Source organism: Pogoniulus pusillus, chromosome 25 (genome assembly GCF_015220805.1).
Source record: "Pogoniulus pusillus isolate bPogPus1 chromosome 25, bPogPus1.pri, whole genome shotgun sequence".
In the NCBI taxonomy this organism is placed as follows: Eukaryota; Metazoa; Chordata; class Aves; order Piciformes; family Lybiidae; genus Pogoniulus; species Pogoniulus pusillus.
This window is the reverse complement of record NC_087288.1, coordinates 3,292,986-3,319,086: the sequence shown is the minus strand read 5'-3', so window position 1 is coordinate 3,319,086 and position 26,101 is coordinate 3,292,986. Positions and strand designations below refer to the sequence as shown.

At 49.4% G+C, this 26,101-nt stretch overlaps 1 protein-coding gene across 1 annotated transcript in view; it reads right to left on the bottom strand.

Annotated features, from left to right (window-relative positions):
• CD109 (CD109 molecule) overlaps positions 1 to 23,023 on the bottom strand; it is a 73,041-nt gene extending 50,018 nt beyond the window's left edge. Inside the window, exons 1-5 of the mRNA XM_064164062.1 lie at positions 22,956 to 23,023; positions 22,502 to 22,662; positions 5,973 to 6,001; positions 3,785 to 4,015; positions 2,769 to 2,894 (exon numbers count right to left, since the gene is read on the bottom strand). Of these exons, the coding sequence (XP_064020132.1) occupies positions 2,769 to 2,894; positions 3,785 to 4,015; positions 5,973 to 6,001; positions 22,502 to 22,662; positions 22,956 to 23,023 (615 nt within the window). The remainder of the gene's footprint in view (positions 1 to 2,768; positions 2,895 to 3,784; positions 4,016 to 5,972; positions 6,002 to 22,501; positions 22,663 to 22,955) is intronic.
• Between the last annotated feature and the right edge of the window lie 3,078 nt (positions 23,024 to 26,101).

Below are 26,101 nucleotides of genomic sequence, written 5' to 3'. Positions count from 1 at the left end.
CAGACTCTCCCCACAGGGGAGGTTCTCCAGCCCTTTGGTCAAAGCCCTCCTCTGGACCCACTCCAACAATCTGATGTACTTCTTATTGCTTGGGGGCAGCAGAAATGGACTCAGTACTCCAGGTGGGGTGTCAGAGGAGCAGAGGGGGAGAACACTGCACTAACTATTCAATATACTCTGCCTTATCCAACATAAAACACCATGTGGGCAGATGATGCTCCACACATAATGCACCCTGCTTTGGCATTATATTCTTTTAACATTGAATCTGAGAATGAAAGCAGACTACACATGAACAACAAAGGAAAAGGAGTCTGAAAATGAACACCCAAAGGGTGGAGCTTGGCCTTGCTGGCTTATTCCCACAGGATAAGCACTGCTAGAACAGCCAGGCTTTTCTGGACCTGCAACCCTACCATTGGTTTGTTTTGGTTAATATATAATATATTATTCTTTTTTCTTCTCTATTTTAATCTTCAGTTTGACATCAGCAGGAAGCATTCAGCTTGACCTGCTTTTATCTCAGGTTTGGTTACACTGCGCTGTTCAGCTGCTCCAGCAGTCTGCATCATCACAGGGCATCTTCCAAAAGGGCAATCATTCCTGATGCTGAAACACCCAGGAGTAGAGAAGCTCTCACTCTAATTCTTTTTATTCTTCTAGTGATTAAGAGCCTCATTGATGACAGAAATATAGATGCCAAAGTCTGGTTTCAATTTCTTTTAGTTGGTTCATGCCATGCCTTGCTCCACCAGATTCAAAAGCCTTTTAAAGCCTCTAAGCTCACTCACAGACTGTTAATCAAGAAATCCACTGATCTATTTGATCCTCTGCAGTGAGCAGGATCACTGAGTCCAACCATTATCTAACTCTATCAAGCCTGATGCTAAACACTGTCCCTTAGTACCACAGGTCTGTGTGCCCAGGTGGCCAAGAAGGCTAACAGCATCCTGGCCTGGATCAGAAGTGGTGTGAGCAGCAGGAGTAGGGAGGTGCTCATGCCCCTGTGCTCAGCACTCCTGAGACCACACCTGCAGTACTGTGTCCAGCTTTGGTCACCACAGCACAGGAGGGACACTGAGGTGCTGGAGCGGTGCAGAGAAGAGTGATGAGGCTGAGGAGAGGTCTGGAGAGCATGACCTGTGAGGAGCAGCTGAGGGAGCTGGGGGTGTTTAGTCTGGGGAAGAGGAGGCTGAGAGGGGACCTGATTGCCCTCTACAACGACCTAAAAGGAGGTTTTAGTGAGGCTGGAGCTGGTCTCTTCTCCCCAGTTACTAATGATAGGACAAGAGGAAATGGCCTCAAGTTGCAGCAGGGGAGGTTTAGGTTGGCTGTTGGGAGGAAGTTCTTTCCTGAGCAGGTGGTCAGGCACTGGAACAGGCTGCCCAGGGAGGTGGTGGAGTTTCCAGCCCTGGGGGTGTTCAAAAGGAGAGTGGATGTGGTGCTGGAGGCTATGGTCTGGTGATGAAGGCTGCTGGGATGAAGGCTGGACTTTGCTGTCAACCAGAGCAGTGATTTAGGCAAAGAAAAACACAGAGATGCTTTTCAACCTGGGTCCCTTCACCTTTAGGTCTCAGCTTTACCACAGCTGCCTCAGCGTGTCTGAGAAGCTATCAAACAGCAGCAGCCAAGCACAGAGACAAGGGCAGGAGCACCTTAAAACGTTTCTCCCATCAAAGGCAGTGGCAACAACTCCACACCCACGTGAGAACACGTCCAAAACATCCAGTCCTGACACTCACTTGAGCATTGCCCTCACCTACCTCAGCCTGTAAAAATCTATCAAGTACATAACCACTACTGGTAAATACTACTCACAAGGATCACATGAGCTTTGCTGTTTGCTACCCAACCATCTCCTTCATTAGGGGACACGAAGCACTCCTGATTGTACCTGCTAAATATCTCTGAAGAGCCACTGCAAGCCAAGTTTGGAAATGAAGCTCCCAACTTCCAAGCATTTGAAGCAGGCTGCACCAAAGCCTGGCACAGAGTTTTGAACTGCCAAACCCTCAGCTTTTTTTAGCAAGATACTCCACAGGATATGAGCAGACCTTAATGGATTGGACCCATGGAGCTACTATCATAGAATCATGGAATTGTCAAGGGCTGGAAGAGACCTCGAGGATCATCCAGCTCCAACTCCCCCTGCCATTGGCAGGGACACTTCCCACTAGACCAGGTTGCTCAGAGCCACATCCAGCCTGGCTTTAAAGACCTCCAGGGATGAGGCTTCCAACACCTCCCTGGGAAACCTGTTCCAGTGTCTCACCACCCTCATGGTGAAGAACATCTTCCCAACATGCAATCTGAATCTACTCACTTCTATTAACAGCAGCAATGTGCAAAGTAGGTCACCCCAGTTCTGTTAGGCAATAGTTTCACTTTACAATTCATCCTTTCTACCTTCCAGCTATTTTTTTTCCCTCAGCAGCTCCTTAGTCACTGTGAATTACTGAACCACCCCAAAAACCAGGCAGGGATTTGTAAATAGTCTTTGATTCCACACCCCTTGAGACAGTGACTGGCTGGCTGCACAGCAGGGCAGGCTGGATTTCTGTTTCATTCACTCACAAAATAAACACAAGGGGTGTTTCACACAACAAAAATTCAATTAGTGTGCCACAAAAATATTCCTAACAAAAAAATCCTATTGGAATTAATATTCCTAATTCAAAACCAAGCATTCATCTCCACAAGACCAAGCTTTATGCCCATCTATCAGGAGAAAGGAAATGTCAGTGTGACTGGGCAGGGTTAATACTCACATTCACTTCCACCTCTATGGACCAGTCTCCCAGTGGAGGGTTCATGGATAACTGAAATTTCTTGGAAACTACTCCCAAATCACCCTCCTCCATCAACCACTGTTGAATCAATTTCTTCCCAGGGTCCTAGAAGGAAAGTCAGGCTGCATGTTAAATGCCAGTGGTCTTGCTAGCAAGATTTCAGTAGCAATAAATGGGATCTCTGTTTGTCACAGAAACCTGGAGCACATTCATATAGACTCACAGAATGGTTTGGGTTGGAAGTGACATTAAAGATCATCCAATTCCAAGCCCTCTGCCATGGTAAGGGATACCTCCCACCAGCCCAGATTGCCCAAGAACTCATCTAACCTGGCCTTGAATACTTCCAGGTTACTTAGCCAGTCTGACCTTGAACACCTCCAGGGAGGTTGTGGAGCACAGAAGCACAGAATGTGATCTTTGATCACATTCTGTGCTTCTGTGCTCCACAACCTCCCTGGGCAACCTGTGCCAGTGTCTCACCACCCTCACTGGAAAGAACTTTGATCCCATTCTGTGCTTCTGTGCTCCACAACCTCCCTGGGCAACCTGTGCCAGTGTCTCACCACCCTCACTGGAAAGAGCTTTGATCACATTCTGTGCTCCTGTGCTCCACAACCTCCCTGGGCAACCTGTGCCAGTGTCTCACCACCCTCACTGGAAAGAACTTTGATCCCATTCTGTGCTTCTGTGCTCCACAACCTCCCTGGGCAACCTGCTCCAGGGTCTCACCACCCTCACTGCAAAGAATTTCTTTCTACTATCTGCTCTAAATCTACACTCCTCAAACCTCAACCCATTCCCTCTCATCCTGGCGCTACAAACCCTCATAATAAGTCCCTTCCCAGCTTTTTGTAGGCCCCCTTTTAAGCAATGGAAGGTTGCTCTAAGGTCCCCCCAAAGCCTTCTCTTCCCCAGGCTGACAAGACTCTCACAAGGGAGGTGCTGCAGCTCTCTGACCATCAACATACAGCTCGATTCCCACGGATACTTACTCGGATAAATATATTCAGAGGTGCTTTGTAAGGTTTGAGGTGAGGGTAGACAGTGACAACCCGAAACATCACATCTTGCCCTGGCTTATAGATGGATTTGTCAGTCTGGATGAACACAGAGAAGCTCTTTGGCAGGAATGTGAGGCTGGTGCGGTTGGAGAAGACGCGGCGGCCGTCAGCGTGGCCTTCCACCAGCAACTCGTAATTCCCAACAGCACTGTTCAAAGGCAGCTGAAAAGAAAAGAGGGACACTCTTGTGACCTGGCCAAAGCATTCCTGAAGATATTATTGCTCTCAAAACAGTCAACAGAAAAGATCTGACACGTTCCTGAGCTCTCTGCTTAAGTAAACTCTCAGAAAGAGAAAGAGGTTTTCAGGACTTTCTGCCATTTCAGTGAGTATCTGAAAAGCTGTGAGCAAAAGCAACTAATTTTCAGTAGCAAACAGGTTTTCATGGGTGTAGGTCCCTATGTATTCATCTGCCATTACCTTTCTCCCATGAAAGGCAGCCAGGATACAAGAAGTCATGGCCACGGGGGTCTCAGGTTGACCATGGTAGCCTTGGGTTGAAGGTTGGACCTGATCTTGAAGATTGCTCTCTACAACTACCTGAAGGGAGGTTGTAGCCAGGTGGAGTTGGGCTCTTCTCCCAGACAATCAGCAATAGAACAAGGGGGGACAGTCTCAAGTTGTGCCAGGGCAGGTCTAGGCTGGATGTGAGGAGGAAGTTGTTGGCAGAGAGAGTGATTGGCATTGGAATGGGCTGCCCAGGGAGGTGTCTCTGCTGTCCCTGGAGGTGTTGAAGCCAAACCTGGCTGGGGCACTTAGTGCTATGGTCTGGTTGACTGGATAGGGCTGGGCGTTAGGTTGGCCTGGATGATCTTGGAGCTCTCTTCCAACCTGCTTGATTCTGTGATTCTATGATTCACCTCAACCCCACCAGCTCCTTTTCTAAGGGGTTGTTTCTCAAGCCAGCTATGAGCAAAGCAGCTTTCAAGAGGAGGTAGCAGGAACTTGTTGTGAAAATACTTTAGTCAGTGGTGAATGGCATTACTATCTCCGTTTTGGCACTCCTAACATGAGAGAGAAAAAGGCTTTCTCACGTACTCCTCCTGACCACAGCAGCCACCATCACAAGCACCTCAGACAGGGAAGCTACTGTCTCCTCTGGAAAACATGACTAGTTGACTAGCTAGCTTATTACACACTTCCACTGGCCATGCATTTGCAAATCCTTAAGAATCATAGAATCAACCAGGTTGGAAAAGATCTCTAATATCATCCTCCCTGGGCAGCCCATTCCAATGCCAATCACTCTCTCTGACAACAACTTCCTCATATTGTTGAGCCTATACCCACCCTGGCACAATTTCAAGCTCTGTTCCCTTGTTCTGTTGCTGGTTGCCTGGCAGAAGAGCCCAACCCCACCTGGTTACAGCCTCCCTTCAGGTAGTTGTAGACAGCAACGAGCTCTGCCCTGAGCCTCCTCTGCTGCAGGCTGCACACCCCCAGGGGAGGCTGTAGCCAGGTGGGGTTGGGCTCTTCTGCCAGGCAAGCAGCAACAGAAGAAGGGGACAGAGTTTCAAGCTGTGCCAGGGGAGGTCTAGGCTGGATGTTAGGAGGAAGTTGTTGGCAGAGAGAGTGATTGGCATTGGAATGGGCTGCCCAGGGAGGTGGTGGTGTGGCCGTGCCTGGAGGTGTTCAAGCAAAGCCTGGATGAGGCACTTAGTGCTATGGTCTGGTTGATTGTCTAGGGCTGGGTGCTAGGTTGGATTGGACGAGCTTGGAGGTCTTTTCCAACCTGCTTGATTCCATGAAATAGAGATGTGGTTATCAGTCATTCAAAAAAACCCAACCCACAAAGCAGAGATCTGTGTCCAAATCCTCTGAAATAGAGATGTGAGTATCAGTCACTCCAAAATAAATAAATAAATAGAACAAAACCCACAAAGCCAAGGTCTGTGTCCAAATTTCATGATAGTTTGTGCTGGTGCTGGAAATCAGCTCCTTGATCCTTGAGCACTCAATCTAAAAAGTCCTTGGCTTCTTGGTCAGTAACACACTCATGTGAGAATGTGAAAACAGCTTGGGCCACATACAAAAGACACCAACTCATCAACAGCCACTGATGAAGAGTCACAGAGAGTCAACATTCTGTGAGGAAGGAGAGAAGGAAAAGAATACTTACTGCTGGGAGAACAAGAGTCCCAAAGGAATCTGAATCAAAAAGCAAAAGAAGAAAAACCAGTGTCAGAAACCTCATCAAATCTTAGCAAAACAACATCAACAGGTCAATCAGAAGACCAGTGCTCCTCCTTGAGTCCCACTTTGCCCACAACATCCATCAGAGAGACAGAGTCCCTGGGCACATCCATCAGAGAGCCAAAGTCCCTGGATGTGGCTCCTCTGGGGCTCAGTGCACAGGAACTGCCCAGCCAGAAACTGTTAAGAAGGTTTCTTAAGAGATGATGATATTTCACTGGTAACAGAGGCTGGAGGTAGGGTAACTAGCAACAGCTTTGATGGAGTAAAGCTGCTTCCGAAGCACCCTGCAGGTGTTTCAAGGATCAAGGGATCAAGTGATCAAGGGAGGTTCTCCTCCACCTCTACCCTGCCCTGCTGAGACCTCATCTTGAGAACTGTGTTCAGGTTTGGGCTCCACAGTTGAAGTTGGACAGGGATCTGCTGGAGAGGGTCCAGCAGAAGGCTATGAGGATGATGAGGGGACTGGAGATCATGGCTGATGAGGAGAGGCTGAGGGACCTGGGGCTGTTTAGTCTGGAGAAGAGAAGGCTGAGAGAGGATCTAAGAAATGTTTAATATATGTTTCTAAATCTCTGAAGGCTGGGGGTCAGGAGAGGGGACAGGCTCTGCTCACTGCTCCCTGGGATAGGACAAGGAGCAATGGATGGCAGCTGCAGCACAGCAGGTTCCAGCTCAACACAAGGGGGAACTTCCTTACTGTAAGGGTCCCAGAGCACTGGCACAGGCTGCACAGAGAGGTTATGGAGTCTCCTTCTCTGGAGCCTTCCAAGGCCTGTCTGGTTGATTCTATGATTCTATGACTCTATGACTCTATGATGTGTTCCTGTGTGCCCTGAGCTAGATTGTATGGTCCTGCTCTGGCAGGGGGTTGGACTCTTTGGGTCCCTTCCAACTCCTGACATCCTGTGAGCCTGTGAAAAGACACAGAGCTGTGGTACTAAAGGACAGTGTTTAGCATCAGATTTGGTAGAGTTAGGTAATGGTTGGACTCAGAGATCCTGCTCACTGCAGAGGGTTGGACTGAATGATCTTTAAAGGCCCCTTCCAACCCAAACCAGTCTATGATTCTATGATCTTAGAGGTCTTTTCCAGTCAAACAGATTCTGTGATTCTGTACTTCTGAAATGCCTCTCAGCTGCATACTAACAACCTACCCCTCTGCGAAGTGAGGCTGTGCTAGAGCTGGCTTTTGCACAACCACCACCAGAAAAAGAAAGCCAACCTTGTCACTGCTGCTAATGCTTTATTCACAAGGAGCAGGGGCTGAGTTTCACTTACCACCCATGCCTGAGTGGATACACACATTGTGAGCATCACTACACCAGCTTGAATCTATCCAACACAGCTAATTACAGCAACAGCCTCAGCAGTGACTTGTGCAGGTCAGGAGACACCAAGCACCAATCTGATCTTCACACCACAGCCCACACCATGGAGTTTCTATTTCAGTCTTTACCCAGGCCAACACAAACACACAGAGCAAAGGCTTCCAAAGCAACCCGTCAACATAACAGGGCTGGTACTTCACAGCTTTCTCATCAGGGCAGTGCCTGCTTGCCTCCACCCAGCCAGGGTGATGGAGAACTGGAGCAGGCTGCCCAGAGAGGCTGTGGAGTCTCCTTCTCTGGAGACTTTCAAACTCCACTTGGATGTGCTCCTGCGTTGCCTGCCCTAGATGATCCTGCTCTGGCAGGGACTTGGTCTTTAGAGGTCCCTTCCAACCCCTAACATTCTGTGGTTCTGTGACTCTGAGAAAGACAGAAGTCTTCAGGTAGAAATACTGCCTGGGTCACAGTCTGGGAGCCCTAACATCAGGTCTGAGCCAGATGTAGTCACGATGCAGAAAGGACAAGCAGCAAGAGAGGGAGATCTAAATCACTTCTACTTTATGCAACCCAGAAAGCATTTACCTTCTGAGTGGTGTGAGAGAGCCACAGCCTTCCTGGCTGCCTTGATAGAGCACTGTCTCATTCCCAGCCAGTGAAAAAGCCATGGAAGAGGCTCCAGGGCATGAGGTAATCCTCCAGCTCATGCCACTAGGTAATTATTTAGTTAGGAACTGAGCAGCCTGGGCAGATCTGAAACTCTTCACCACTGCATCGATTTTCCCTGCCATCTGAGACCTTCCCATGCTCTCAGAGACTACCAAGCTGCAGTCAACCTCCTGCAGCTCTGCTCAGCTATGCCCAGAGATGCCTTCAGATGTGCCACCACCTTCTGTGAGGGTGCCAGAGCACTGGAACAGGCTGCCCACAGAAGCTGTGAAGTCTCCTTCTCTGAAGACTATCAAAACCTGCCTAGACACGTTCCTGTGCAACCTGATCTAGGTGAACCTGCTTTAGGAGTGGGGGTTGGACCAGATGTGCTCCAGGGGTCCATTCCAACCCCTACCATTCTGTCATCCTGTGCTCAGCCACAGGGAATACTTCCTTTCTGTCAAGGCTGAATTGCTGACATTCACTGCAGTTTTCTGACCACTTGATGAATTAAAGTTGCATTTAATTGATGGGAGTCTCAGGCTTACAGGGAGCTAAGCATGGTCCAACAGGTAGTACATTGCACTGCTCTGCTGGAAGCTCACAAGGAAGCTCTGCTGAGAGCTCTGCTAGAAGCTCTGCTACCATTCTCCCCATTAACTAGCAACAGGACAAGAGGAAATGGCCTGAAATTGCACCAGGGGAGGCTTAGGCTGGGTATTAGGAGAATTGCTTCACAGAAAGAGTGGTCAGGCATTGGAACAGGCTGCCCAGGGAGGTGGTGGAGTTCCCATGCCTGGAGGTGCTCAAGAAAAGTGTGGATGTGGCACTTCAGGACATGGCTTAAGGGTGAAGGTTGGACTGGGTGACCACGGAGGTCTCTTCCAACCAAAACAATTCTATGTATCTGGACACTTGTACCCAGGTGCAGTGTGAAACCCTTCCACATGGTTTACACACAGTCTCTAGAGACTTCCAAGGCCCACCTGGATGTATTCCTATGTGATATGCTTTTGGTGATCCTGCTCTGGCAGAGGGGTTGGACTCAATCATCTTCAGAGGTGTCTTCCAATCCCTACTATTCTGTTATTCTATGAGTCCACTGTCCTCCTAAAATGCAACATCTCCTTCAGCACATCCCTGCAAGGGATCCTTTCAGCCATTAAACACAGCTCCCAGCACTTACAGGGACCTCACAGAATCACAGAATTAACCGGGTGGGAAAAGACCTCTAGGATCATCGAGTCCAACCTTATCATAGAACCACAGAATCAACCAGGATGGAAGAGACCTCCAAGCTCAGCCAGCCCAACCTAGCACCCAGCCCTGGCCAAGCAACCAGACCATGGCACTAAGTGCCTCATCCAGGCTTTGCTTCAACACCTCCAGCCACACAGACTCCACCACCTCCCTGGGCAGCCCATTCCAATGCCAATCACTCTCCCTGACAACAACTTCCTCCTAACATCCAGCCTAGACCTCCCCTGGCACAGCTTGAGGCTGTGTCCCCTTGTTCTGTTGCTGGCTGCCTGGCAGCAGAGCCCAACCCCACCTGGCTACAGCCTCCCTTCAGGGAGCTGCAGGCAGCAATGAGCTCTGCCCTGAGCCTCCTCTGCTGCAGGCTGCACACCCCCAGCTCCCTCAGCCTCTCCTCACAGGGCCTCACTCTGGGCAGCAGTAGTACGTCTAGAAAGGAGCCCAGAGCAGCCAGACCACATGCACCAAGCAGAGCAGACCACAAAAAGCTTCCTCCTGACTCATCACATCTGCTTTTTCTGCAGCAGCAGAGTAAGCAGCACGACTGCAACAGGCCACAGAGGGGAAGAACCTGGCGAGAGCACGGATGGGTCCCTGCTACCCAAGCCATGAGTTAAAGAGAGCTGCCGGCTGGGAGCCGTGCCCTGGCTGCAGGAGGAGGCAGGAAAGCTTCCGTGGGCTGCTCCAGACTGAACTTGAGGCCTTCCAGGATCTGAAGAGGGCCTACAAAAAGCTGGGGAGGGATTGTTTAGGGTATCAGGGAGTGACAGGACTGGGGGGAATGGAGCAAAGCTGGAGATGGGTAGGTTCAGCCTGGACATAAGGAGGAAGTTCTTCAGCATGAGAGAGCCTGGAATGGGTTGCCCAGGGAGGTGGTTGAGGCTCCATCCCTGGAGGTGTTTAAGGCCAGGCTGGATAGGGCTCTGAGCTACCTGCTCTAGTGTGAGGTGTCCCTGCCCATGTCAGAGGGGGTTGGAACTGGCTGATCCTTGTGATCCCTTCCAACCCTGACAATTGCATGATTCTATGACAAGTGGCAATGGCTTCGAACTGCAAGACAATAGATAAGGTATAAGGAAGAAGTTTCTTTGCTGTTAAACTGATGAGATACTGGAACTGATCGAGTGGTTGGATGAGGCTTTGAGCAGCCTGCTCTAGGGGAAGGTGTCCCTGGCCATGGCAGGAGAGTTGGAACTAGATGATCCTTGTGGTCCCTTCTAACCCTGACTGCCTCTATGTTAAGCTATGGAGAGCTGCACAAACAATGGCAGCAGCTTGAATTCTCCCCACTGCATGGGTCAGACACAAGCACAGAAACTTACACCACCCCACCTCAAACTGGTGCCACCAGCAGCAGCAGGACAAGATGTAAACCTTTCAGTTTCCACTCCCCAAAATAAAAGAACAGAAGTTCCAGGAAAATGACTGGATGGCTTGGCACAGCCAACAAGAGCTTGTGCTTGGGCCAATGTAAATCAGCAGAGCTGCACGTCAGCCTCTCAATAATTTGCTCTAACTGAAGTTTTGATTCTGTGGTTCAGCTCATGGGGCAGGTATGGCTACAATCAGACTCTCCCACTTCAACTTTTCTACCTCCATCTTCATTCCTTCATAGTCCTGTGTGAGAATGGAAAAAAAAACAAAACAAAACTGGACTCACTTCAGCCTGAAAAACCAAAACTGGACTCACTTCAGCCTGAAAAACCAAAACTGGACTCACTTCAGCCTGAAAAACCAAAACTGGACTCATTTCAGCCTGATTTACTGAAGTGCTGCCATGTCTTGCTCCTGGCAGCTGTGCTCACAAATCCATGCTTAGGAAATGTTTACAGAAAAGACTTTTCTTTTGCAGTGGTAAATGGAATTCTTTTTTTCGTTGTTTGTTTGTTTTCTCAGTGCAGAGTCTGCTTCAAAAGCTCACATCAGAAAAAACACCAAACCCAAAACACTGTGTTCTTCACAGGCTCATAGGATGAAGGTACCTCTGGAGATACTCGAGCCAGAGCAGGAGCAGAGAATCCAGGGCAGGTCGCACAGAAACATATCCAGGTAGGTTGTTAGTATGCAGCTGAGAGGCATTTCAGAAGCACAGCATCACAGAATCTGTTTGACTGGAAAAGACCTCTAAGATCATAGAATCATAGACTGGTTTGGGTTGGAAGGGACCTTTATAGATCATCCAGTCCAACCCTCTGCAGTGAGCAGGATTGCTGAGTCCAGCCATTATCTAACTCTACCAAGTCTCATGCTAAACACTGTCCCTTAGTACCACAGCTCTGTGTCTTTTCACAGGCTCAGAGGATGTCAGGGGTTGGAAGGGACCCAAAGAGATCACTGAGTCCAACCCCCCTGCCACAGCAGGACCACACAATCTAGCTCAGGTCACAGAGGAACACATCCAGACAGGCCTTGGAAGGCTCCAGAGAAGGAGATTCCACAACCTCTCTGGGCAGCCTGTGGCAATACTCTTGACTGTAAAGTCAAGAAATTCTTGCTCACATTGAGGTGGGACTGCCTCTGCTGCAGTTCCCACCCATTGCTCCTTGTCCTATCCCAGGGCACAAGTGAGGCTGGCCCTGTCCCTTCCTGACCCCCAACCCTCAGCTATTGATGGACCTGGGGCTATATAGTCTGGAGAAGAGAAGATTGAGGGGGGATTTAATCAAAATTTATAAAGATCTGAGGGCTGGGGGTCAGGAGTGGGGGACAGGCTCTGCTCACTGCTCCTTGGGATAGGACAAGCAGCAATGGATGGAAGCTGCAGCACAGGAGGCTCCACCTCAACACAAGGGGGAACTTCTGTACTGTAAGGGTCCCAGAGCCCTGGCACAGGCTGCCCAGAGAGGTTGTGGAGTCTCCTTCTCTGGAGCCTTTCAAGGACTGCCTTGATGTGTTGCTGTGTGCCCTGAGCTAGATTGTATGGTCCTGCTCTGGCAGGGGGTTAGATTCAATGATCTCTTTGGGTCCCTTCCAACCCCTGCCATCCTGTGAGCCTGTGACCTGAGGGTCCAGTCAAGAGACAGGGCAGTGCAGCTCTAAAGAGCAAAAGAGAGGCAGTATCAATACCACCCTCATCATGTCAGTTATGGCAAACAGAACACCATTCCAAAGCCAAGCCACCTCTCAAACTCATCCACTGCAAATAAAACATTCAGGAAGTATTTCAGTTTCCTCTTGCAGTGAGTGGAAGAAGGAGGCTTGTTTTCATCTTGGTTCTCTCCCATTTTCTGGAATTCATTCAGAGCCTGTGAGGGTAAATCCCCATCACTTTTCAGAGATCACACAATTCTTTAGGTATATAAAAATATCATTAGCAGAGACCTCCTCCATTAGTAAATAAAGGCAATGTAAATCCCCAGCCACAGAAAATAAGCACCTGGACATGACAGCTGCACTTCCAGAAAGCTGGAAAAGTGAGGCAGAAGGGCTTTGGCACCCTGGCCACACTTTCTAGCAGCATACTTATGTGGAGTGCAATGAATCAATGTGAAGCAGCATCAACCTCTGCAGATAAAGCCTCAGCTCTGCCTTCACAAACAGGTACTGAGAGAGAGCAGAGCAGTACAGAGAGTCATAAGAGCCTCAGGAACAGCCCTTGGTCACATTTTCCATCCACAACACCTGGGACAGGGAGTCCTCTAACTTCTTTCCACCCCGTGTGACGGCCCACCTTCTCCTGTCTGGTTGGAACTTGCCTCCTCAGGTATCTCCAATCTCTTCCTCTGCTCCCCTTGGAATTTTTCCAGCTAGTTTGCAGCCTCCTTGAGGAGTGCCTCAAATCTAGGCACATCCTGGGGAGCAGTGTGCCTGTTAGAGCTGTGAAGACTGCCAGAACACTTTCTCTTTACTCGCAGAAGACATTTCTGTGTCTACACTTGGGTGCAGCATCTGCCTTCTCTTTTCAGTGCTGCAGCACTGCTTGCAAGCCTTCACCTTTTGGTACCTTTAAACCAGCACCCCACACACCCTTTCTTGCAGGGCTGCTGCCTCACCTCATTCTCTATCCAGTCAATACTGGATTCCCATCATAACGGTAGCACAGAGATGCTGCAGAGAGTCCAGGGAGGGTCACAGAGGTGGTCCAAGGGCTGCAACACCTCTGCTGTGAGAACAGGCTGAGGGAGCTGGTGGTGCTCAGCTGGAGAAGACTCCAGGAAGATCTTAGAGCTGCCTGCCAGTACCTGAAGGGATCCTACAGGAATGCTGCAGAGGGACTTTACCTGAGGGTGTCTGAAGACAGAACAAGAGCAATGGTTGGAAGCTGAGTGAGTGCAGAGTTAGAGTGGAACATAGGGAAGAAGTTCCTCAATATGAAGGTGGTGAGACTCTGGAATAGGCTGTCCAGGGAGGCTGTGGGTGCCTCATCCCTGGGGATGTTCATGGCCAGGTTAGATGAGGCCTTGAGCAGACAAGTCTAGTCGAGAAGTGACCCTGCCCATAGCAAGGAGGTTGAAGTCGATGGTCTCTGACATCCCTTCCAACCTGAGCCATTCCATGATTCTATGATCTAGTCCAGCTCCCTGTGAGTGAGCTGGAGCCCTGCAGCAGGCTACCCAGAGAGGCTGTGGAGTCTCCTCTGGAAACACTCAAAACCAACCTGGATGTATTCCTGTGTGACCTGTCCTGGTTGATGCTGCTCTGGCAGGAAGGTTGAACTTGATGATCTCCAGAGGTCCCTTCCAAGCCCTAACATTCTGTGATTCTGTGACTGAGTCTGTGGTTTTGTGAACAGTCCTTTAGTCCTCCACAAGCACAGAACAACACAATTATCCCAGCAAACTACACTCATTGCTCTCCTAATCACATTTCCCATATTGCTAGAACGAGTTTAAAATCCAATCCTCCCTGCCCAGCATCCTTGCCACTCCTTCACTGATCTAATAAACATTCTCCCTTCTTCATCCATATCAGCCACACTGAAAAACAGAGTTTCAGGGCAACCCATTTCCAGTTTGAGAGAGAAGCACTTTAGACCTACTCTGCGAATATTGTTTTCCAGCCAGCCACAAAAGTATTTCCTGAGCGTTCCATGCTGTCCCCACTTCCTCAGCTGGCTTGTCAGAGTGCCACACCAAACTATCAAAAGCCTTGCAACAGTCAAAACAGACAAATATCCCACTCCTTCTCCACCTACAAGCCCTGCCAGCCCACGGTGGAACCCATTGTATCGGCGTGCTTTCAATCTTCTCTTCACTCCAAACTTCACTACCAGGTTTAAAGTCATTTCAGTCAGTTCCCTAAATATTCTACAGGCCATTGGATCAGGCCTAAACATAGAAACATAGAACCATAGAATCACAGAATCAACAGGCTGGAAGAGATCTCTAAGCTCATCCAGTCCAACCTAGCACCCAGCTCTACCCAATCAACTAGGGCACAGAATCATAGAATCAACCAGGTTGGAAGAGGCCTCCAAGTTCATCCAGTCCAATCTATCACCCAGCTCTATCCAATCAACTAGAGCATGGAATCAGTCAGGGTGGAAGAGACCTCCAAGCTCATCCAGTCCAACCTAGCACCCAGCCCTACCCAATCAACTAGAGCATAGAATCACAGAATGAACGAGGTTGAAAGAGACCTCCAAGATCACCCAGTCCAACCTAGCACCCAGCCCTGGCCAAGCAACCAGACCATGGCACTAAGTGCCCCAGTCAGGCTTGGCTTCAACACCTCCAGGCACAGAGACTCCACCACCTCCCTGGGCAGCCCATTCCATGACATCTGCTTAACCAAAATGTTCTTTACTTTGTTTCTCCCCTTGCATTGTATCAGATCATCCTCCTTTTCCACAGCACTTATTTGACCCTCTTAGTAAAGACTGACCACTCACTGCCTCTCAGCATCACTGACCAGCTTCCTTCCCATCAGTGAGCACTGGCCTTAGATTTCCTTGTGCCATCCCTGTATACTCTGGCACCTCTCCTATACTCCTCTTAAGCAGCCAGTCCCTTTTTTCCACATACTGTGGACCTCCTTCTTCATTAGAGATTTTTTTCCCCCAGAAGTTCTCCTGCTCTTTGGCTTTTTAAGTAGTATGAATGCAGGATTGGAGCAGCTCCTTCCTGCCTCACCACACTGCCAGTAAAACTCTTCACCCCACAGATTTTCAGCATAGATTTTTTGTGGTCACCAAGGGGTCAGTTATTTTACTCTGAAATAAGGCACAGAGGCAACTCAAGAGGGGCAACTCAAGGGAACAAAAGGGACTGACACGCTCAGGTCATTCATTCCCTGTCACTTTACAACTTACTACTCCCAGTAGGTCCACACACTGACATGGTCAGAGCCACATCACTAAGCATGCAAAATATGCCTGTTGGTAAGAGCAGGTTTTCCATTGTCTGTCTGGATGATGCCTGCATGTCTGAGCTTGACAGATGTTTCATAAACCCTAGCTGAGCACTTACCAGGCTCTAGCTCAGTAACCCTGCTAATGAGTACATTTAACTCCACTCCAGAAGCACAGAGAAGCAGTGCAAATTAATTAATATGTATTACAACTAATTTACAGGGAGCCCAAATTGCCTGTGCTACAATAAGACTCTTCAGTTCACGAAGTAGTTCTCCCTCACCATGCCTTAAGTGCATTCTGTTGGAGCTTCACACAGAATCACAGAATTAACCAGGTTGGAAGAGAACTCTAATATCAGAGTCCAACCTAGCACCCAACACCTTCTAATGAACTAAACCATGGCTCCAAGTGCCTCATCCAGCCTCCTGTTAAACACCTCCAGTGATGGTGTCTCCACCACCTCCCTGGGCAGCCCATTCCAATGCCAATCACTCTCTCTGACAACAACTTCCTCCTAACATCCAGCCTAGACCTCCCCTGGCACAGCTCGAGACTGTTTCCTTGCTCTGTTGCTGGCTGCCTGGCAGCAGAGCCCAACCCCACCTGGCTACAGCCTCCCTGCAGGCAGCTGCAGGCAGCAATGAGCTCTGCCCTGAGCCTCCTCTGCTGCAGGCTGCACACCCCCAGCTCCCTCAGCCTCTCCTCATAGGGTTTGTGTTCCAGGCCCTCCTCAGCTTTGGCGCCCTCCTGTGGACACTTCCAGTACTGCAACATCTCTCTTGAATTGAGGGGCTCAGAACTGGACACAGCACTCAAGGTGTGGCCTGAGCAGTGCTGAGCATAGGGGCAGAATATCCTCCCTTATCCTGCTGGCCACACTGCTCCTGATCCAGCCCAGGATGCCATTGGCCTTCTTGGCCATCTGGGCACACTGATGGCTCATGTTCAGCTGCCAACCAGCACTCCCAGCTCCCTCTCTGCCTGGCTGCTCTCAGCCACTCTGTTCCCAGCCTGTAGCACTGCATTGGGTTGTTGTGGCCAAAGTGCAGAACCTGGCATTTGGCCTTGTTGAAACTCCTGGCACTGGGCTGTGCCTGTCTGTGCAGCCTGTCCAGGTGCTTCTGCAGGGCTCTCCTGCCCTCTAACAGATCCACACATGCTCCCAACTTGGTGTCATCTGCCACTTTTCTAGGTGACAGCAGAGTTGAAATGAGCTGCCCCAGCATCCTATCAAGCTGAGCCTTGAAATTCACCAACACAGGGGAATCCACTGGGAGATGATTCCAATGCCTGACTGTTCTCATTGTGAAACATTTCCTTCTGCAGTCCAATGGGAATCTCCCCAGCAGTAACTTGCACCCATTATGCTTTCTTTTTTCCATGGGACTCCCTGTAGAAAGGGAGTCTCTATCCTCCTGGTAGCCACCTGTCTTGGTTTAGAGCAAGGCAGATGCTCTTTTGCCTCTTCCAAAAGGGGTACAAGCAAAACACTCACACACTGGATTGGAGAGAATTGGAAAGGGAAAATTTCAATGGGAATGCTACTCATAACTACCTAAAACAGTACACAGCATACAAGACACACAAATCCACAGCCCACCTTGGCCATGCTTCTCCAATAACCCCCTTAGACTGAAGCTTCACACAAACCTCCTTAACCAGGCTAATAAACCCAGGCCTCCAAACCTCTCCACCATCCCTCTCTGCCCTCCCATACCAAACCAGTGTGACACAGCTGAAATTTGGCTTGGCAGCTCCAAGTCCCAATTAGGCTGCTCCAGGTTCCAACTGGCAGCCATTGCCAAGGTTCAACCAGGTCTCACTCCTCTGCAAGACATAACAGCCTGTGTGTCCTCCTGGGAGGTAAAAGGGAAGACACTGACTCTTCAGCCAAATTTATAGGGATGCAGGACTTATGGGAATGAGGTACACTTTCTGGTCCACCTCCTGGACCTCCCTGGCCTCTGCAAGCCCTCAACTTTGTGGTTTGTAAAGGCACCCAGCCTCAAATTCATACCCTCACCCTTTATGTAGCGTTCCACAGCAGCTCAGAGGGCAAGCACTCTAGTTCTCGTAAAAGAAATAAAGCAAGAACAAATGGCTGAGTCTCCAATTCAGCAAGATCCTTTTCACAGGACCACAGGATGTTAGGAGTTGGAAGGGACCCAAGGAGATCATCAAGTCCAACCCTCCTGCCAGAGCAGGAACTAACTCAAAAGTTCAGACCACACTGAGCTGCTGCCACTGGAGAACCAGAGCACATCCTTAACTTTCAGCAACTACAGATGCACTTTGTCAAACAGGTATGGAACAGTTCTCAGGTACTCAGCTGAACCCAGCCTGCAAGATTAAACAGCACTAATAAAAACAGTGTCCTCAGCCTGTCCCCTGTCCCTGTCCCCAGCATCCAATTCCCACCTCCGCGCCCATCTCGGTTCCAGCAGCACAAATGTTTGCTCTCTGAACCAGGGGAACCTCTCTGCCTAAAACAATATTTAACAAAACAGGAACTTTATGTTTTAGTCAGAACAGTTTCTCAAAGCAATTAATCCCTTGCTGTTGCTGTCACCATGCAGGGAAAAATACAGAGCATAACTGAGCCAGCGTGGGCAAGAGTGCCACTGAATTTGCAACCTAACCGAGGGAGATGGAGCAGCTTTCTGGGTATTGGGCAGTCAGCCACTTCAGCTGCACCCTGACTCCCTGCTTTTGCATGAAGCATTTTACTGCACATGGTAAGCACAGAATCATAGAATGGTAGGAGATGGAAGGGACCTCTAGAGATCACCAACTCCAACCCCCTTGCCAAAGCAAGATCGCTGAGGGCAGGTTGCACAGCAGCACGTCCAGGTGGAAAGTCTCTAAAGGGGGAGACTGCACAACCTCTGTGGGCAGCCTGCCCCAGTGTGCCAGCACTCTGACAGGAAAGAAGTTCATCCTTGTGTTGAGGTGGAACTTTCTGTGTTCCAGTTTGTGTCTGCTGGCCCTCCCTCTATCAATGGGCACCAGTGAAAAGAAACTGGCCCCATCTTCTTGACACCCACCTTAAGGTACTTCTAAACATGGATCAGATCCCCTTTCAGTCTTCTCTTCCCCAGACTAAACAGCCCCAGATCTCTCAGTGTCTCCTCATAAAAAAGATCTTCTATTCACTTAATCATCCTCAAGGCCTCCATTGGACCCCCTCCAGTAGTTTCCTGTCTCTCTGGAACTGAGGAGCCCAGAACTGGACACAATACTCACTAGGGCAGAGCAGAGGGGGAGGAGAACCTCCCTGAATAAAACTCATCAGACTCATGCCACAAGAACAGTAACACCACTGTGTGTAACTTAACAGGCCCAAGTGACAGATAAAGCAACATTTTTTGGGCACTAATATATGCAGCAATGATGTCATTTGAAGAAGATTTTGCATGCCTGGAGACAGACAGAGAGCTCTGACCACAGCTGGCCTAATAAAACCTCCTCCAGCCTTCCTCTAAGTCACATTCTTAGACTAACACAGCTACAACAATATCACTAACATATTTTATCTTAAGGCTGTTTTGCTGTTCAGTGAGGAATTCAGAGCTTTAGAAACTGATTTGGACCAACTGCTTTCTCTCTGAGTAACTCTATTCATGACTGATCTGCTCCCATAGCACCTTCGGATGCACTCCTCCAACACTACATCCTCTGTTCCAGGAGAGTTCCTCTGCTCCTGGCATCTAACAGTTTTGCTCACATATTTGTTCCTGGACAACAGATGAGTAGCAAGTTAGATAATCTGACTTGAAAGAATGGATGGCCACATACTAGATGCTTCTTTTCCTTTTCCAAGAGGAAATACACTGCATGCTTAGCTTTTTTTTTTCCTGTTCCATTCATCAAGTTAGGGGGGAAAAAAGGATGGAAAATTCAAATACCTACTTAAAAGGCAGGGGGAAAATATTGGAAATTAAACAACAAACTTCCAAGTAATGCATTACAGCATTCCTCCTTTGCTCTCACTGAATCCAGTCCAATACAGTATCACGCCTGGGCTCTCATCACCTCTGACTTCAGCAGCTCCCAGTTATCAAGCATCAAGGACAAGTGCAGAGTCCTGTATCTGGGGAGCAATAATAAACTGCACCAGTACAGGCTGGGAGGTGATCTGCTGGAGAGCAGCCCTGTGCAGAGGGACCTGGGAGTGCTGGTGGCTAAGAAGTTACCCATGGCACAGCAATGTGCCCTGGTGGCCAAGAAGGCCAGTGGAGTCCTGGGGTGTATTAAGAGGAGTGTGTGCAGCAGATCAAGGGAGGTTCTCCTCCCCCTCTACTCTGCCCTGGTGAGACCTCATCTTGAATACTGTGTTCAGGTTTGGGCTCCCCAGTTGAAGAGGGACAGGGATCTGCTGGAGAGGGTCCAGCAGAAGTCTATGAGGATGATGAGGGGACTGGAGGGCATGGCTGATGAGGAGAGGCTGAGGGACCTGGGGCTGTTGAGTCTGGAGAAGAGAAGACTGAGAGGGGATTTGAAAAATGTTTCTAAGTATCTGAAGGCTGCCAGGAGTGGGGGACAGGCTCTGCTCACTGCTGCCTGGGATAGGACAAGCAGCAATGGATGTAAGTTGCAGCACAGCAGGTTCTGCCTCAACACAAGGGAGAACTTCTTGACTGGAAGGGTCCCAGAGCACTGGCACAGGCTGCCCAGAGAGGTTGTGGAGTCTCCTTCTCTGGAGCCTCTCAAGGCCTGTCTGGATGTGTTCCTCTGTAATCTGTGTTAGACAGGACTGTCCTGCTCTGGCAGGGGGTTGGACTGGATGATCTCCTTGGGTCCCTTCCAACCCTAATACCCTGTGATCCTGTGATCATTCCATGTGCTGTGCAGAGGGAGACATCCACATATTTTCACCAAGCATCACTCCATGTGCTGTACAGGGGGGAGACATCCACATATTTTCACATGCTTGGAATTACCAGGTGCTTGTCTGCTTTTTAATGTGGAAAAGGACAACAACAGACATGTTGAAACCAAAGCAAAACTCATTGAACCTGACGTTAAGTAGAAGAGAAGCAGGAAGTAAAGACCAGTAGAGGAAGAAAATGAGCAGAGAGTTGTTGGGTGTTTGTTTTTTTTTTCTTTTAAAAACAATCAATCAGTTGGTTTGAGTTTGGTTTAGTTTTAGATCAAAATACTGCCAGAAAAGGTTTGGAGAGGAAATTATGCCCTTAAAAAGGGCAAGCTCACTGGTAATAGGATAAGAACTGCATCCAAGTTACTTTCTCCACAGAATAAGAAGGTTCCTTTATCTGCTGCTGAATCCTCTGCTAGGTCCAGCCCAATACCCTCAGTCTGTACTTCTGAACAAGTGAAATCTAAATGTGGCAGGCAGCACATGATGAAGACTTAGGACTAAAAGCTATAGGCATGACAAGCAGCCTGTTTTACCTGCAGGCAGATTCTAGGTGCCAGCAAATACATCCTCCTAAATTAATTGCCTTTGGCATACATCATAACTCCTATTCCTAGGTTTGGACACTAACAGATCAGGTGTATAAATTGTATTTAAATCAGGAAAGAAGACTGAGATCAGTTGGTTTGTGGGTTAAGATTATTTGGTGTGTGGGTTATTTTAGTTAGCCACAGCACCACAAGAAATTTGCAACAGGTTTGTGCTTTCACACAGGTTGCTGGAGGACATAATAGTATAAGAAATAGACCTGATGGCAACGGGAAATATAGACTGGATAAAGGGCACTGAAGCCTCAAAATGCATAGTTCTGGAGAACTTCTTCAGAACATTTCACATGACAAGAAGAGTTTTGATCTGATTTACTTTCCTGCATCATGGGGCCAAGAATTTTTGATCTGGGCAAATGCATTCCACCAGACTCAAAGTCTCAGTTTTCACTACAGATTGTGGACCCCACCTGGAGTACTGCATCCAGGTCTGGGATGTGGAGATGCTGGAGCATGTCCAGAGAAGGACCACAAGGATGATCAGAGGGCTGCAGCATCTCTGCTGTGAGGACAGACTGAAAGAGTTGGGAATGCTCAGTCTGGAGAAGAAGAGGCTCCCAGGTGACCTTCTTGTGGCCTTCCAGTATCTGAAGGGGGCCGACAGAAAGCTGGGGAGGGACTTTTTAGGCTCTCAGGGAGTGACAGGACTGGGGGGAATGGAGCAAAGCTAGAGGTGGGGAAAGTCAGCCTTGAGATAAGAAGGAAGTTCTTGAGCATGAGAGCAGTGAGAACCTGGAATGGGTTGCCCCAGGAGGTGGTTGAAGCTGCATGGCTGGAGGTGTTTAAGGTCAGGCTGGATGAGGCTGAGGGCAGCCTGCTCTAGGACAGGGTGTCCCTGCCCATGGCAGGGGGCTGGAACTAGATGATCCTTGTGGTCCCTTCCAACCCTGACTGATTCTATGATTCTATGAAATATGTTTCTGCAAAGGCAGAGCACTTCCAAGGAACAGCATCTGACACACTGATCTCCACTTCCCTACTGTCCTCAGGTCCTCCCTTTCTTAAGGCACAAGAAGCAGCCAGCTCCAGATGCTGCATCACCTTGTTTGACCCTTACCATTAGCCCATTGGCTTCCACCTCAACAACAAGCCTACCAGAAAGCTCCTCTGCCTCTCCTTCCTCACCAGTGGCCCAAACTGCACTGAGCAGAGCACTTCCTATCTGCTCAGAAACTCCACATCGCTCACACTTCACCACTCTTTGATTACTCTCAGCATTTCCACTGCATGCACACTCACACAAGCAGTGGCTGGCCAGCTCAGCCACCCACCTGCACACAGAGCCAGCAGAGGGCAAGGCTATTTTCAAGCACTTGGTTAAAATACAGTTCCTATTTTAGCACCATTTAGGAGCTGTGATATTTTGGGAGCAACAAAATATTTGTGGAGGGGAAAAAAAAGCAACTAAATCTGGATCCTCCCAGGCCAGCTCCAGACTCTTACCTTTCTCGAAGACCATCTCCCTTCTCAAGATGGTCTCATTATCTCTGATGACTTCTCCCCGCACGGTGACCTGCGCTGGGCTGTCCGGCAGCAGAGCTACCCCAACAGTCACGTTTGCTCCAGGTCTGATGTTCCAGGGAGCTACCACCAGGAACGTCGGTCTGGAAAATCCAAACGGGAGAGGGAAAAGGGGCAGGAAATGAAACACGATTCTCCCAGACGATCGCCGGCTCTCGCAGAACCCGGTCGCCAAGCTGTTGCGCTGGAGGTGATGCTCATTCGCAGGCGCTGCTCAGCGCAGCCGGGGCTTGCCGAAGCGGGACAAGGCAGCGCTGCTCTGCCTGCTCCCCGGGCAGAGCCCCCACCGCCTGCCGCTGCCTCCTCCGCCGGGCGAGGAGAGGAGGGAAGGAGGAGCGCCGCTCCCCACGGCCCTAACCCACCCGGCCCCACGCACCCGGCCGCTGCGGAGCCGCAGAGAACGAGGAGGAGGAGGAGGGGGACAGCCCGGCGGGTCCGCGCCATGCCGCTCCTTGCCCGCAGCCCGCTGTGGCACCGCGATGCGCAGGGCCAGCCCCGGGAGGCGGCTCCGCGGGCCGGGGAGGGAGGGAGGCGGGAGGGACGGGAGGGACGGGAGAGGCTGCCGCTGCCCCGGGGCAAGGCGCGGCGCCGCCGCAGAGATCCGCAGCAGGACCCGCGGGGGCGTTGCTGCGGTAGGCACCAGGGTGGAGCGGGGCAGGAAAGCCGGGCAGAGGGGTAGGGAATCATATGGAATGGGTTGGGTCGGAAGGGACCCCAAAGGCCATCTAGTTCCAAGCTGCCGCCTCGGGCTGAGACACCTCCCGCTAGAACAGGTTGCTCAAGACCTCATCCAACCTGGCCTCGAACGCTTTCGGGGCTGGAGCTTCCACACATACATAGACACACCCATCTACATCCATGGGTGCATTCCCACTCCCCACAGCCCTCGCACCCCTCATCTTTAGGCAGATGCTGCTGGGAGCAGGTGGGATTCTCAGATGGACACAACACCCTCCAAAAGAAACACGGTGGGGAATGTTTTCAGGTTGTCACGTCCAGCAGATTGGCAGCCTGCTGCTGGGAACTGCCCGTGTATTGCTAACTGTGCATTGTGGAGACTCGGAGAAACTAGAGGAGACTTGGAGAGCCCACCGAGGCACGGAGCTCAGGCTCAGGGCGAAGTGAGGGATGGTTCTGGGTCTGTGCGGGCTGAATGGTGCTGGCAGAAAACCAAGGAACCTCAGAACTACTTAGACGTGAACTGATTGGTAATGGAGCTGTGGCTGCACTGTCCTCTGCACCCAGCATCTGCAAAATAAGGTCATGTGTGCATCTTAGCCTACTTCCCAAGTCCCCCAAAAATCAGTGCTCTGAAGGAAGCTGGGTGAGATTCTGCTCCTATAGCATGCTCGTTGTAACTGTGTAGACTAGACACATGTTTTGATTCATCTGAATTCTTTCATCCCTGCACAAGTCTAATACATTTAGACGTTCCACCCAGTTCTGGAAGTTTGCCTCTTCAGAAGTACTGGGCTGGCATCCTCTGCACTGAGTTACTCAGACAAAAATGCAGCCACAGGTATAACAGCCCTGAAGAGAAGCATCACAGTTGGGTTCTTTCCTTATGAAAATCAGATATGAACAACCTGTCTACGTAAACACAACATGCTAACAGTTTCCCAGGCAGTCTTTTCACATATTTTCCATCTGCTTTTCTGAGTTTTCAAACCTCTGCTTGATTCTTTTTGAGGCATTGGAGGGACAGGAGAGCACAACCACAGCTGATGCCTGGAAGATGGGTCTTGGCAGCTCCTCACCAGCCAAAGATGCAGGAGGAGGCACTGTTTGGGAGATGTTTGCTATTGTTATTTGGAAGGCTTGACTCACAGCCTGTAAGAAACAGTCACTGCCACTGCTTTTCCTGAAGGTGGTGAGAGAAAGTGCTTACAAGTAGTGCTGCACCCCAAGCAATCCAGCCTTGGATAGTAAAGCTACTCACAGCATTAAGTTTCTCCAGTCTTTGGCACTAAGCCCAACTGGTACTCGCCCATACCTGTCAGTACTCATCAGCTCTCTTAGTCTCTGGAACAAGGTGGCCACATCCAAACTTCCTATTGGGTATGCTGACCCCCCCAAACTGCACCACAAATTGTTCAAGAGAGCCCTTGCTGACCAGGGCAATGCCACATCAGGGTGAACTTCAGGGTAGAGACAATCAACTTCCAGTCCCAAGAACATTTGCTGGCACTGTTTACTTCATTAGCAGGGATGTAGCCCAGAAGTTCATTAGTGAAACCACTTGCAAACGTCACAGATTCTGCCCAGTTGTGCAACACTATTGTGGAGTCCTTTCTCCCCTTTATTTCCTAAGGGATTCTTACTTAAGGACACTTTTGTGTATGCATTTGAGCTCTTCTCCTGCAAAAAAAAACACTGCTAAGGGACTCTTTCAGCAGGAAGGAAGAGAATAAATGAATTATTGATGTTAGGATTACAACAGAGTAACAGATAATTGTTAGAAGCCATTCCATAACAAGATGCAAGCTCTCTTTCTCACAAGTGTATCCATATACTCAGAGACAGGTTAAATTAATGGAGGACCATCCTACTATCTGGAGATGTCTGAAGCCCTGAGTCCTCCAAACAAGTTAAATTAGTGGAGGACCATCCTACTAGTTAAATTAATGGAGGATCATCCTACTATGTGGAGATGTCTGAAGCCCTGAGTCCTCCAAATAAGCTGAATTAGTGGAGAACCATCCTACTAGTTAAATTAATGGAGGATCATCCTACTATGTGGAGATGTCTGAAGCCCTGAGTCCTCCAAACAAGTTGAATTAGTGGAGGATCATCCTACTAGTTAAATTAATGGAGGATCATCCTACTAGTTAAATTAATGGAGGATCATCCTACTATGTGGAGATGTCTGAAGCCCTGAGTCCTCCAAACAAGTTAAATTAGTGGAGGACCATCCTACTACGTGGAGTCCTCTGAAGCCCTTCATTCTCTTCCTAATCCAACATGGAGTTTCCTCTCTTGGAGTTACAGCACCCTCTGATTCCTTCTGCCTCATCAAAAGGTACTTATAGTCCCTTTTCATCCCCATCTGGTACATGCAGAGGGTTTTCATGGTTAAGTGTATTGTGTAGGAATCAAATGTGGTAGCTAAGGATTAAGTTCCCAGGTAGCAGAAAGCTTCAATGCCTAATAGCCCACTTGAGGCATAATTTAATTTAAGAGCTGTGTCTTAGCAGCATCTAAACAAGGTTTTGATTTTTGTGCTGAGGGAGGTCTGGGCTGGATGTTAGGAGGAAGCTGATAGCAGAGAGAGTGATTGGCATTGGAATGGGCTGCCCAGGGAGGTGGTGGAGTCGCCGTCCCTGGAGGTGTTGAAGCCAAGCCTGGATGAGGTACTTAGTGCCATGGTCTGGTTGACTGGACAGGGCTGGGTGCTAGGATGAGCTTGGAGGTCTCTTCCAACCTGCTTGATTCTATGATTCTATTCTATGAACTGAACATAAGATCTTAACTGGGCTTCACATCTTTTTCAAGCCCACAGAAACAACTATTTGGCAGTGTCTC